General features: G+C 30.6%; 1 protein-coding gene across 1 annotated transcript in view; it reads left to right on the top strand.

The window, feature by feature from the left end:
* Nucleotides 1-14,197, top strand: part of LOC122403613 (homeobox protein MSX-2) — a 95,712-nt gene that overhangs the window by 62,720 nt on the left and 18,795 nt on the right. Inside the window, exon 2 of the mRNA XM_043407227.1 lies at nucleotides 12,460-12,688. Within this exon, the coding sequence (XP_043263162.1) occupies nucleotides 12,460-12,688 (229 nt within the window). The remainder of the gene's footprint in view (nucleotides 1-12,459; nucleotides 12,689-14,197) is intronic.

Raw genomic sequence — 14,197 nt, 5'->3', positions numbered from 1 at the left:
TTATTCTTTATTCTATTTATTCATTTTAATGTTTTTATCGCACATACCAATGCCATTTTACGTACAAAAAAAATATTTACTTACTTTACGTCATGAAATACAAAAAGAAAATTTACTCACTAAAACTAAACTGAAGTCCTGTTTCTAAAACTATTCTTCATGTCTAAATGATATTAAATCAACACGTTATACGTTATTTGAAATAATTTCATTAAATTAAAAAAAATAGAAATTGAAACATTAAATGAATTAAAGATAATTAATCTAAGTTATATAATTCCAGTTAGAAAGTGCCCGCGTATTCGAATTATCAGTAATAAATTTCTGATTATTAATTATTAATTATAACGAATAATGCAATAGAATAAAATATGTGCAAAGAACAAAAATTCCAGACGCGGCATGGGACAGACTAATTATTCTTATATAATTGAGATTCAGACATTTAATGTTAAATTCATATAGTTATAAAATTATCGTTCATTAAAATTGCTATTTTCAAGTAACTCATTATTAATTACAGGTTATGAATAACACGGTCAAAGGAAGAAAAGTATTTAAATAGTAATAACATATACAGTATAAAACATTTAAGAAGTTATTTCTGAAATAGATACGTATAAAATTCTATAAAAGCGTTTGACGTAATTTCTTTCGAGAATGCAAAAATATAAAGAAAAGATTCTTAGATTTAAAAATAGGAACACGAAAATTGCCTTATTATAAATCTGACTTTCTATTATTATTTCGTCAAATATAAATTTGTATCTATTTGTACACGAAAAAACTATTTTAAAGTAATAAATTATATCTCTGACTGACTTTCTATTATAATTTTGTCAAATATAAATTTGTATTTATTTGTACACGAAAAAATTATTTTAAAATAATAAACTGTATCTCGATTGTTTATTCAAAATTGAAAGAAGATATAATCGTCTTCCCATTTTTTTTTTTCGTACTATTAAAATGTCTGTCGCGTACTACAGTCATATTAACTCTGCACAGAAATCAACACAAATTAGTTTTCTTAAGACGAATGTAACAGTTAAATAAATTCAAATAGCCTAGAAGTTCACTTTACATCGCTTTTGAATTTCTCAAGCCAACATTCTCAAAAAGAAGAAGAAAAAGAAGAGAATGGTTGCAGACATGTCATTTTTACACAATTTGATTAACGGCACTATTCACTACCCATAATTGTTGGAGTTAATCAATTTTTATGCTCCCACAGAACATTTAGATTCTCACACACATTTCTTTCTGGTGTCAATAGATCGAGGTTTGAAGCTGTTGATACACTCAATCATCTTTATCTGATCATGAACTCTTATTGTATCACCTTGGATTTCTTTACGGGCACTATTGCATCATCACAAACAGTGTATTTAAACTTTTTTAACATTTTGTTCCTTACGTTGTTTACCTAACTTGCATTAAAATTACCTTTGTAATCTTATTTTGATTATCATGTTCTACTATTTTGTACACTAATGAGGCTTCCCGTTTATTGCATGAATAAATAAATAAATAAATAAATAAAATGAAATCGTGGACGACTACATAGGGTCGAAAATAATCTAACATTCGGTATACATAATATTCTCCGAGGCGTTGACGTTATCTCTTCCATGCAGCGACGCTCGATTCATAGCATAAGTGAAAAATAAATACCTGCTCCGCAAAAAAGGCAATTTACACCTCTCCGTCTGCCATTATTAATTCATTTTACTACCAGTGAAAGTATAACTTAATCGTGGCTATCATACCGTTTAATCGGCTGCTATCTTTATTATGCATCTACGACAGAAACGTCGCTGAATCTGTCGTTCGTGGCATTCCATAACAATGTCTAATCTGTTTCATATTTTAAACGGTGGCACATTTGTGACACGCGGCCTCTATGATATTAAGGTGGCTTCACACGTTCGGTATTTGTTGGATCACAAATGACGAGTATTTAAATGGCCACGCGCGGAAATGAGAGAATTTGAGGGCCATGAACTTCATGAATGAACCCCAAGTATATTCGGTTCTATTAATTTTATTTTATAGATAATTAATTGTAAATGTAATGGTGTATGTATATATGTGTCATCAAGTACGAGGATATCATTAAATATTTCTGGTAATAGTAGGTACATAAAATGTCTGACTTCAGTTCAATGAATTTGTAATTTGTAAAAGTATAATACTACTGTATATTAATTAGTTAATAATATATGAATTTTTATAACACTAAATATTGATAATTATAAATCACTGTTAATATTGAAAAAATGAATTTTTCAAATTTATGAAAAAAGAGGAAGAGGATCATAAAGGATACCACAGTTTAGAAAGGGGTCATAGGTCAAAGAAGGTTAAGAGACCCTGATTTAAAAAGCACAGGGCATACGTTCAATTTTAATGATTTCGAGAAAAACAGGTTTGAAGATTTAGTGGTACAATTTTGTAATTCAATAAATGCTTTTTACACTAGATACGTGATGTGATATTTAAAATTTAAACGTTAATGAATGCATTTGATTAACGATATCAATTTTATTCTTCAGAATTATTATAATAATTCAATAAAAATACTTATAAGATGAACATACAATTCTGATGACTTTTGTGCGCGTTTGCTGTATCTTCATCTTTGGATAAAAACAATACTTTGGAGCAAAAACTTCGTAATAATAAAATAAAATGATAAACCAACATTCATACTGGTGATTATAAAAGTGACCAAAGTCAATTATTCTTTATCTATTTTTTATTTTATATTAATACAATGTAAATCAATGTAAAATAATAAATAATAGTTACAATTGTTTTAGATTTTTGACAGATCATTTTCATAATTATCTACACATTTAAACCTGCATGGCAAAAATAAAATAATGAACTTTGACATTTAAAATTATTGTTAGCAACAGGAAAGTAATTTTTGGCTTTCTAAACTTACAGAATTTACATAACAAGAATAACGTAATAACCATTGGTGTTTAAATCTACATATTACAAATTCCTTGCAATCTTCAGGTGTAACTCCAATACTTTTCTTTCATGTCAGAAATTGACGTCGTTCACTATATATTATTACTGTTTGTCTATATTATATATAAAAGAAACATTGTGTTTGTATTTTACAACGAATGATTTACATTTTTCAAATTTCATCCATTTTATGACTAGAAATTTTGTACATTAACATTATTTGTCTTTTGTCACAGACACGTAGGTGTGGTCCATAATTTAATCAAATTTTGAAAAAATCAAAAGAATTCGCAGTATCAACCAGAATCAACAAAAATAGTAAAAATTTACAAAATGGCAGCACTTCAAATTTTAGATATCGATTTTCTTGACTCTTTTTATCTTTAGCGAGCTATTGTAAAAAAACGATGAGAAAATTTCTTTCTTTCTCATTTTGGTTCTCACCATAATCATAATCACACTAATCACGAATCCTTTCTTAAAAGGAATACTTTTTTTAAAAGAACCTTATTTTAACTTTGATTATTTTTACTTGAAAAAAATTGTGAACATTCGCAAAACATAAATAAATGAATATGCAAAATGTCGAAATTAAGAAACTTTTTTTCGAAATTAAGTACTTTTTTTCTAAAACAAAACCTTAAAAAATATCAAAAAAATAAAACTCTAAATAAGATTAAAATACCCCCTTAAAGAATTAAAATGCAAGATAATTCAAAACTATAATGGTGTATTTGTGGCTGGCTGTAGGTATCATGTTATTATAAATTTTTTATTCGACGAACGGTTTGCAAAGGGACGAAAGTTCTTTAGGGTTATTTTTATTAGTTGTATGTCTGGTGAGTGAATGTAGTGTAAAGTAGGCTTAATGTTGGCAGCACTGGCACGCGAGGGGATGTAAGTACGCGTCGGTTCCATTGTCTTGCGAGAGTTGCGTACAGCAGAAAATTTATGTTACCCATATATTAAATATATATTTCATTATTATCCAAAACAACATTGGATTACACATAATTGACCTTATTCCTTCCACAAGTTCATCGTTTGGCAAACACCGCGCGTGTGAAACCGCCTTTATTCTCCCGTGCAATTTTACGCGACGAATACGAAGTTTTCCTATATCCGTACCTCAGCCGTATCTGTAACTTTATCAAGTTCTCTTAATAATCGGGCGTGAGGGGTATATCGTGTTACACCTTTTACGATGCTAGTAGTCGCGAATATCGTTTTTAATGCCGTCGGAAACGCGGCGCTGTGATTCGACGGAGATACGCCGACTTATCAGTTAAACGTTGTTTAGACGCACGCGAACCTTCCATTTAATGGATGCCAAGTGTAATCGATGGGCCTCGCGTGAAAATAATTCTTTTAAACACACCGCAAACCCGAGACCGAGGGGTTAAAAAGTTTTTCTCGTCCAAATTAACACATTGACTGCCACGTCATCCGCATATGGCTGGCATGATCTTTCACTAAGGAACTAATAAAATTAATTCTCAAAATAAATCTAGATAGGACCCTTGAATTTTAATGAGACTTTAAAAATAAGTTATGTGACAAATTGTGGGTAGTTTCCAATTGTCTAGAAATAAAGTATCGTTTTCGTGAACAATTTGTGGGGTTTGGTCTAGCAATCAACGTGTTAATTGTCAAATAAGATGTTTATTACATTATTTTCCTTAAGATTATTTTTAAATAAATATAGAATAACATATATTTATTCTCAATCTGAATAATGCGGGCAAAGTACAAGAACAAAATAATCAATATTCTTTGCTATATGACTGTCAAGGATCCACCCTAATATAAAACCACCCTAAAATTATCAATTTTTATACAGGATATTCGGCTACCCCTGGAAAAATTTTAATGTAGGATTCTAGATACCAAAATAGAACGAAAAACAAGAATACCAATTTGTTGATTGGGGCTTCGTTAAAAAGTTATTAACGTTTAAAGTTCCGCCTGTAGAACAACAATCACTTACAGTTTTGTGAGTGAGAACCACTATCACGCATACGCAGCTGTTCCCAGATTGCCGTTCTACAGGCGGAACTTTAAACGTTAATAACTTTTTAACGAAGCCTTGATCAACAAATTGGTATTCTTGATTTTCGTCTTATTTTGGCCTCTAGAATCTCCCATTAAAATTTTTCCCAGAGGTGGCCGAGCACCCTGTATATTCTTAAAATTTGAAGAAACGGAATAGGCCATATTTGAAATCGCATAGGGAAATTAGTTTACCTATGGAGTTGAATTACATTTACCTTAAAAAAAAATGAACTGCAGAAAACTGATTTGTTCCATAATTATAGAACATTATTCGAATATCATTTTTGATCGATATTTTCAAACATGGCATATTTAGTTTTTCATTATTTTAACAGCGATATATAAAAATTGACAATTTTAGAGTGATTTTATTTGTTACAATTAAATGGTAACGAAAACGAGAAGTGGTCAGTTGATAACAAAAACAACTGAAAATGTACAATTATTGAAATAATCAGTCGAATAATAAACGAAGAAATAAATGCATTAACAAAATAACTGAACTGTTTAATGGGTACATTGTACAGACAATTAATTGACATTATGTATAAACATATTACAAAAATTATAATAATTTATTGCGTTATGAAATTGATTCGATTGATCGGAAGTTGCTCTAATGCAATAAAAACAGTTTTAATAATGACATGCAACATTCTTGTATTGACTTTTTCCCTGCAGATCAACGACAGGATCAGGTAATTTAGAAACAGACAATTCAATCTCTCCGCGATTAGTATAATATTCGCAACGTCGATGAAACATTTCCTGTTTCTCTTTTTTATCTGCAATTTGCTCTCGTTAGAGAAACTTCACTGCACGCAACGAACGTTGTATCATTTTCTGTGCTTCATTCTCTTTGAAGCGTGACTATCGACATCATTAAGTATTTATCTATCGTAGTAATAGCGCATGAATAACAGAAAGTGCATTTAATGCGATATGCATACCCGTGGATTGAATGCTTCGAAACATGATAATACACGGTACGCAGCAATGAGAATCAAGAATGTGATAAATACATTACGAGATTGGCAATGAGTTTGCCGCTGGTCGTTTTGCACGAATATTTTTACTACTTCCAAACAAGGATATCGTTTCACATCATCCAGTTAGTAATTTACAAATTCTAAATCTTACTGAAACTTTTACATTATAGAGCATTTTAAAAATAAAAAGAGGAGATACAGTAAGCAATATTAAACAAATTAATAAGTAGAAATTGACAAAATTTTTAATATAATAATAATTTTTTATAATAATCCAGCTAATAATTTACAAATTCTGAACCTTATCGAAACTTTCACATTTTAGATAATTTTGAAAGGAAAATAGAAAATACAGTAATATTAAACAATTTAATAAGTAGAAATGATACAATTTTTAGCGTTTCGGATCGTAGAAAATTCTAAAGTTATTGTAATTTATAGAATTATAATTTTGTTTACGTTCATTTTTCTTTGAAATTATTTTAGATAATATGACGTGTTGAATTCATTTGATTTATATTTTTCATATTTAAATACTGTTTGTTGTATATTCTAAACACTTGTAAACGCTTGTAAAATAAATTTAAAATCATTTTATTTTTAATTACATATACACTGCCGTTTAAAACTATTTAGTTACTTGCTATACAGGGTGTGTCGGAATACGAATCAGTCATACGTATCAGTTTTATATTGTATTAATAAATTGTATTACTACATCACCCATAGTTGTGTTTATTAAAAATCAAAAACAAATTTTTAAGAAAAATCGATAGGGAGTAGGTGAAGAAATTTTTTGACAAATTTAAAGAATTTCAAATCATTTTGAAAAAATTATTTTTGATTGCAAAGGCTAATTATAATTATTATTTGTGAATACACATACCCCCGAAATCCTACGCACTTTTGAGAAAAAAATTCTTTACCCAAAATATAATGTGTGGCCAGAAATGTTTCCGTAAAACTTTCATGCGTATGATTAAAACCTCATAATTTTTGAACGGATGTAAGGATTTTAATATTTTAAAATGCAAACAGCGCATATTATGGTGGAGGAAATGTAAAGATTCTAAGAACATTGGAAAAGTTGTTTCTTAACTCCGTAAAGTGAGAAAAACCCTATAAAAATGGTCCAATTTTTAAACGACTATAACTGCTACAATAGTGAATATATTTGATTGAAAACTTATGAAGTAAAGCTCGTAGATACCTACAAAAAGTATTAAACAACATTTCCGTAGAGCGTCAAACAAATTTATTACAAATCAAAAACGAATTTTTAAGAAAAATCGACAGGGTGTAGTCCGACGAAATTAAAAAATTTCAAATCATTCTGAAAAAATTATTTTTAATTGCAGGGATCAGTTACAATCACTTTGGTGAATACACATACCCTCGAAATCCTAACCACTTTCGAGAAAAAAATTCTTCACCGAAAATATAATTTTAGGCCTGAAATGTCACTCCAAAATTTTGTGCATATCTTTAAAACGTCACAACTTCTGAACGGATTGGTGGATTTTAATGTTTCAAACGGCAAACAACGCGTATTTTAGTGGAGAATATATAGAAATTCTGACAGTATTGAAAAAGTCGTTCCTTGATCCCGTAAAGTTAGAAAAACCCCATAAAAATGGTCCAATTTTCAAACATCCATAACTCCTACAATAGTGAATATATTTCAATGAAATTTTTTTCTGAAATAGCGCCCATGGATACCTACAGAAAAGTATTAGACAACTTTTCTATAGGGCTTCAAACAAAATTACTAAAAATCAAAACGAAATTTTAACCCAAGGGTAGGTGCCCAAATTTTTCGGAGAAAAAAAAAGTTTCAAATTGTTCTGGAACAATTATTTCCGGTCGCGAGAGTTAATTACAATAATTTTTGGTGAATAGACCTGCCCCCGAAATCCCACCCACTTTCTAGAAAAAAATTCAGTACGGGCTGAACTTTAAACGGTAATAACTTTTTAACGAAGCCCCAATCAACTAATTGGTATTCTTGATTTTTGTCTTATTTTGGCCTCTAGAATCTCCCATTAAAATTTTTCACAGGGGTGACCGAACATCCTGTATATCTCGTATATCCTGTATATAATACGATTATATTCCTCGTTTATATCACTTCATATGTAAGTATAGTCCAATTATCCGGCATATTTGATTTTCCAGCATTACCCCAGTCCCATGTATGCCGGATAATCGGAATTTTACTGTAATACATTTTTGTTTTAGCAGTGGGTTTAAGTCTATAGCTCTCATGATATTGAAAAATGTATTAATGATTCAACGCCGAATGCGTTATTCGCTTAGATCCATCACTAGTATCATTGCCTACATGGTCTGACGTCAGCTTAAACCCATCGCTTGTATCGAAACTTGTATCGCAACAAGAATCAGCGTCAATAGGTCGGTTTATTGTATAACAATATATTCGTTATGGCGCGATTTTTTATTACATGCTCAGAATTTGCTTCCACGACGCTTTCTCAGAAATCGCTTTTCCTAATTCCATGAAAGATAATTCCATAGAATTGTTAAGTGCCGCAAATTGCCGTTCGAGTCATTGAAAGTGTCGTTTCCGGAAGAAAACCGCGACTTCTCGTTGCAGCAAGTTCTCTCTCGATCGCGCTCTGCTTTCGATGTTCGGACTAATTTACAACGCCGCGCGCTGAAACTGGTTTCGAGAGGAACACGAACTATAACATTTACTCTCGATAAACGACGTCGCGGTGTCCGAATCGTAGCGTGGATCGTTGTCGATCTAACAGTATATACAATAATTACCCGGGAGGAACGAACGAACCGATAAGAAAATCTCGAGCGAGTTTTAACCGCGATTTACGCGTCTAGTTTCGCATGAGAGGAACGATAAAGCTTCATTTTGATCTCGCGAGCTTCCCACTGTCCGGGTAATGGAACTGGCGCGATGCTATCGGACTAACGGTAATTTTATTAATACTCTTCCACTGAAATCGCAATGCACCTGCTCCGTAAGACTACAAAGACGGCGTTACAATTTGCACGGGGAAGCAAATCGTTCCGTGTAACTCGTAAGCTCGGTTTTACGGTTTCATAATCATTTCCCAAAGCGGGGTTTTACTCGTGCCACGTCGGTATCGTAAGTAATTCCCGCGGTACCGTGCACATAATTCGACGTCGCCACTTTATCCTGGAATTTCACCGCTTGTTTTCTTCCGTTCGCCATCCCCGTTTCTTCAATCGTCGTCGCAATGAGATATTTGTTACGAAAAACAACCAAAGAAAGTCAATTTTTGACTTTATTCGTTATTAGTTAACCTTCTATAACCCCATTCTAAAATCAGGGTAAAACAATTATTTTACAATATCTCACACTAGTGTAAGTTCAGTTGAAAATTTATGTCTGCTGAAATTTACCTTCCAAGTTGTATCTCGTTATTAGTATTTATCAAAGATCATATTGTATAATTTATTTTGTAAGTCAAACATAATTTGAACTATAGAGGATTACACGAACATACAGGGTGTTCGACTACTCCTGGGAAAAATTTTAATGGGAGATTCTAGACGTCAAAATAAGACGAAAATCAAGAATATCAATTTCTTAACTGAAGCTTCGTTAAAAAGTTATTAAAAATTAAATTAAACAATTTCCAATCATTCTGAAAAAATTATTTTTGGTTGTATAGGTCAATTACAATCATTTTTGGTGAATACACATACCCCTGAAATCCTACCTATTTTCGAGAAAAAAATTCCTTAGCTAATATCTAATGTGAGGCCGGAAATGCTTTCCTGAAAACGAATCTTTAAAATGTCATAACTTCTGAACGGATTGTACCATTTTAATGTTTCAAAATGCAAACGACGCGTATTTTGGTGAAGAATATGTAGAAATTCCAAAAATATTCGAAAAGTTATTCCTTAACCCCACAAAATAAGAAAAACCCCATAAAAATGGTCCAATTTTCAAACAGCTGTAACTTCTACAATAGTGAATATTAGACAACTTTTCTGTAGGGCGTCACACAAAATTACTAAAAATCAAAAACGAATTTTTAAGAAAAATCAACCAGGGGCAGGAGACTAAATTTTTCAGCAAAAAAAAAGTTTCAAATCGTTCTTAAAAAATTATTTTCGGTTACGGGAGTGAATTACAATAATTTTTGGTGAATAGACCTACCCCCGAAATCCTACCCACTTTCTAGATTCAGCACGGGCTGAACTATAAACGTTAATAACTTTTTAACGAAGCCTCCATCAAGAAATTAGTATTCTTGATTTTCGTCTTATTGTTAGTTTGGCCTTTAAAATCTCCCATTAAAATTTTTTCCAGGGTTGGCCGAACACCCTGTATAAGTCATACTTAATACGATCTTTTGCACCATTTGTTTATTTTAGACGCAACTACACGGTTTCAAAATGGCGTATCTTCTAACCACACGAGATTAAAGTCATCGTTTATAATGATTTTGTTTTTTGAAATTAAATGGTGAGTGATAAAATTTGATGCACTGAATATGTACTTAAATTATTCGCGTTGGATGAACTCAGTTCGTATGTGTAGTATAATATTTGTGTATTACAAAAGAAAAAGGTTGCATTATAAGTGTGTAACAAATATTAAACTCATACTGTTTTCTTTCCTCTAAAAAAAAGATTCTTCAAATCTTATTTCCAACAAATCCAAATCACACTTTTCGAGCCATACTTGATTGAATGTCTTCTATTGTCATTCCACTTTTTAATTATGAATTCAGTATCCATTTTGATATCATTTTAAAGAGTGAAGTTTTATTTTATAGAATTTGCTTCTACAAGAAATCTTACCTGGAAAACAGACAAATTTTTTTTTAACAAATTGAGTAAAACTTTAATATTGAATATTATTTTAATTTTTAAATATAAATAGGCTGTTAGTTGACTACTATGATGACAAAAGTAAAGAAAGTATTGATCGAATTATTTCTTCTGGATCAATTTTCAGAAAATGAAAAGAAGGATAAAATTCAATGAAAAGTATAAGAAGGAAAAGAATGGAATTAGTCAATATAATTGAAATTGCAACTTTTTTATTTTTCATAAATATTAATTAATATATGTGAGAAATTTCGACAAAAAAGTTGTGTATAGATTATGCCACCAAATGATAGAAAAGAACTTAAAAATAAACATTTTACAATAGAATACTCCCTTAAATGGGTGGTAGTTTTATTAATAATTTATTCGCCACTTCTTTTGTACTTGTGTCCAGTTATCTAAGAGTCTTCCGCGGAAATTCTAGAAAAGTTATTGTCCCGAGATCAGAAAGAAATACATTATACGACGGATAAGAAGCAAGAAACGTTGAAAATTATTGACGCGAAACTAATAGAAAGTCCCACTTACATTGGTCTCTTTGCACAATCACGCCGTATTGCATTATCTGGAACGAAATACGCAATAATTTCGTAGCTTGGAACATCAACATTCAATCACATCGATCCACCAAGTTTTGGGATCCTTGTATAAATTTACAATAAACATATCGTGTCAGTATTGCACACGTAATTGAAAATAAAATTCTTTACTAATAGAATGAAACATAAATATATAAATTTGTTCGTTGACTCGTGTCACTTAACTTTAAATCAACGTTTAACATTTGAACACACAATAATTCGACAAATTTATTTCACCAATAATGTTTCATTTCCCCGTGTAGGAATTTGAATTGTTTTGACTGAATCTTGAATACAATAGATTAAATTGAATGCCTCTGGAAGAGATTGAAACAAATAAATTACGAATTAAATATCCGGGTGCTAATAAAGTATACGAGTAATAAATTGTAAGAAAAACTGAAATTAGCATCCTTAAACTTCGAAGATAACCGTATCGGACACTCTACAGTACTTTATATCAATCATCCTACATAAACAGTTATCTTATCCAATCTTGTTTCACACTCACAGCTGTTTTTGCACTGTGTAACTGCAAACTTTCACAGATGCACTATAAATTACAATATTATGGATAACACGAAAATTTCGATAATCCTGCATTTAGTAATCCTTTGAGAGCATACAATTTTAAGCACAAATATTAGGGCTGAATAATTTTAGAGGAAATGACAAGAAGATAACACACACAGGATATTCATTTGAAACCTTTGCATCTAAACATCTCGAAAACAACACATTTTCAAAATATAATTGTCTTATTTACTTTCTATTTGTTAAGCGTTCCCATGATAATTCGAAGCTCAAATAGAAATCTATATTTCGATTTACAGATTTTTATTCTACAAAGAGAAATAAGAATGTTTCGTTAATTTTTCAGTATAAAAATAAACAATAGCCTCGTGTCAAATGGGTGTATGTAATTCTGTGAGATTGATCATTTATATTGATACGATTGCTTGCAAATAAATCATAGAAAAGGTTAATAAGCTGCGATCTTCCTCCTACAGTAGCTGGAGCGTTCCCGAGGAGGATCGGTCATCCGTACCAAAACAGGACACCGCCGAAGAGAAAGAAACCGAGGACGAGCTTCACCAGGTTCCAGATTGCCGAGCTTGAAAAACGTTTTCACAAACAAAAGTATTTAGCATCGGCCGAGCGAGCAGCCCTGGCGAAGTCCTTGAAGATGACGGATGCCCAAGTGAAAACATGGTTTCAGAATAGACGGACAAAATGGAGGTGAGTTTCTGGCATTTCGTGATACATCGCTGCGCTCCACATATCCACGCAATTTTTATGGATTACACGCTTCCAATGAAATTGTCAATTCAATTGGATACACAAGGCTCTAAAATATAAGAATAAAATATAAGAGAAAAAATGTTCCATTAACTGGAACAAAATTTATGAAAAAGAAAAATGTAAATTTACTGCGTTCATATGAATATTATTTATTTCATAATGAAATCGTATTTAATTTTAACATCGATATAGTCTACTGATTTAACTATCCCAGAGTTTTGCCTTTAAAGCTTAAAATTAAAAATCTATGCAAACAAACGGACCACGATTGAACGGTTCAAAAACGACATTCGACAAGAAATTCAATAAACACAATTATATCACTGAATTTCATTTATTGTAGTAATTTATGCGTTAATTTTTTGATATAATTATTAATAATTTTAATTTTATCTAAATTTATTAATATTTTGATATTTTTTGTTGAGGTTAGATTAGTTATAGTTTTTTTTTAATTATTTATCGAAGTATAGGAGAATTACGAGCAGTTGCTAGATTTTATTTTATTCATTATACTTAATTTTTTTCATTACTATTATTATCATTTTTGTTTTTAATAATTTACTGTATAAAATCATTTATATGTAATATAATAGAATTTATAGTATTTGAATGAAGTGTGTACAAGAAACGTTTGGAAATGTTAGCAGCTATTTTTAAACTGACGAGAATAAAATTCATAACATACGATTTGCAAGAGAAAAACAAAATTTTTTTTTCAGGGATATCTGATAAGAAATGGATTTTATACGATAATCCTCGGTAAAAACATTACTAGGACAATAAATAAGAGCCACCACAACGATAAATCTTAGAACCTCGTTTTGTTTCATTATTTGGTGAGACGATCAAGGCATTTTGTACTGTGAATTATTGCAACCAAACGATAAAACCATTATTTCTCATATAAATTGTTAGCAATCCGAAAAATTATTACAATCGATAGATGTAAAATGACAAGAATTATTGAATAAAAGCAAAGTTATAAAGACGTGTAATAAAAAGTATAAAAAGACAAATTATGTAAAGTTTGGAATTTGATCATGCCTTCTTTATTTTGAAAATATTGTCTTAACCACTTATGTTATACATTGCAACACTTTTTAGTGGGTAACAAATTTAAAAATATCAACGTATTAGGGAATTTTGTATTCAATAATATTTAAATAAAAAATCAAAAACATTTCATATTGATGATTTTACCAAAAAAATATTTGTTTATCAAATTCTGTGGTATGTTTGATTGCTTTAAATTCTAGTACAAAATATGTATATTTATATTATTTCTTTTAAAATTTACTTAAAAACAAAATGGTAACTTCCTTTAGGACACTTTAGATCCTTAGCACTTTAATGGCCGCACGTATCACGCGAAGACCGTTGTCTGTCACCATTGATATTGTAGACCAAAGTGAGATACACGAAGATGCTAGGAATACAATTATT

This window comes from Colletes gigas, unplaced genomic scaffold (genome assembly GCF_013123115.1).
Source record: "Colletes gigas isolate AHSC1104 unplaced genomic scaffold, ASM1312311v1 Colletes_gigas_Sc00063, whole genome shotgun sequence".
In the NCBI taxonomy this organism is placed as follows: Eukaryota; Metazoa; Arthropoda; class Insecta; order Hymenoptera; family Colletidae; genus Colletes; species Colletes gigas.
The sequence above is the reverse complement of the archived record's forward strand: the minus strand, read 5'-3'. Positions and strand labels throughout refer to the sequence as shown.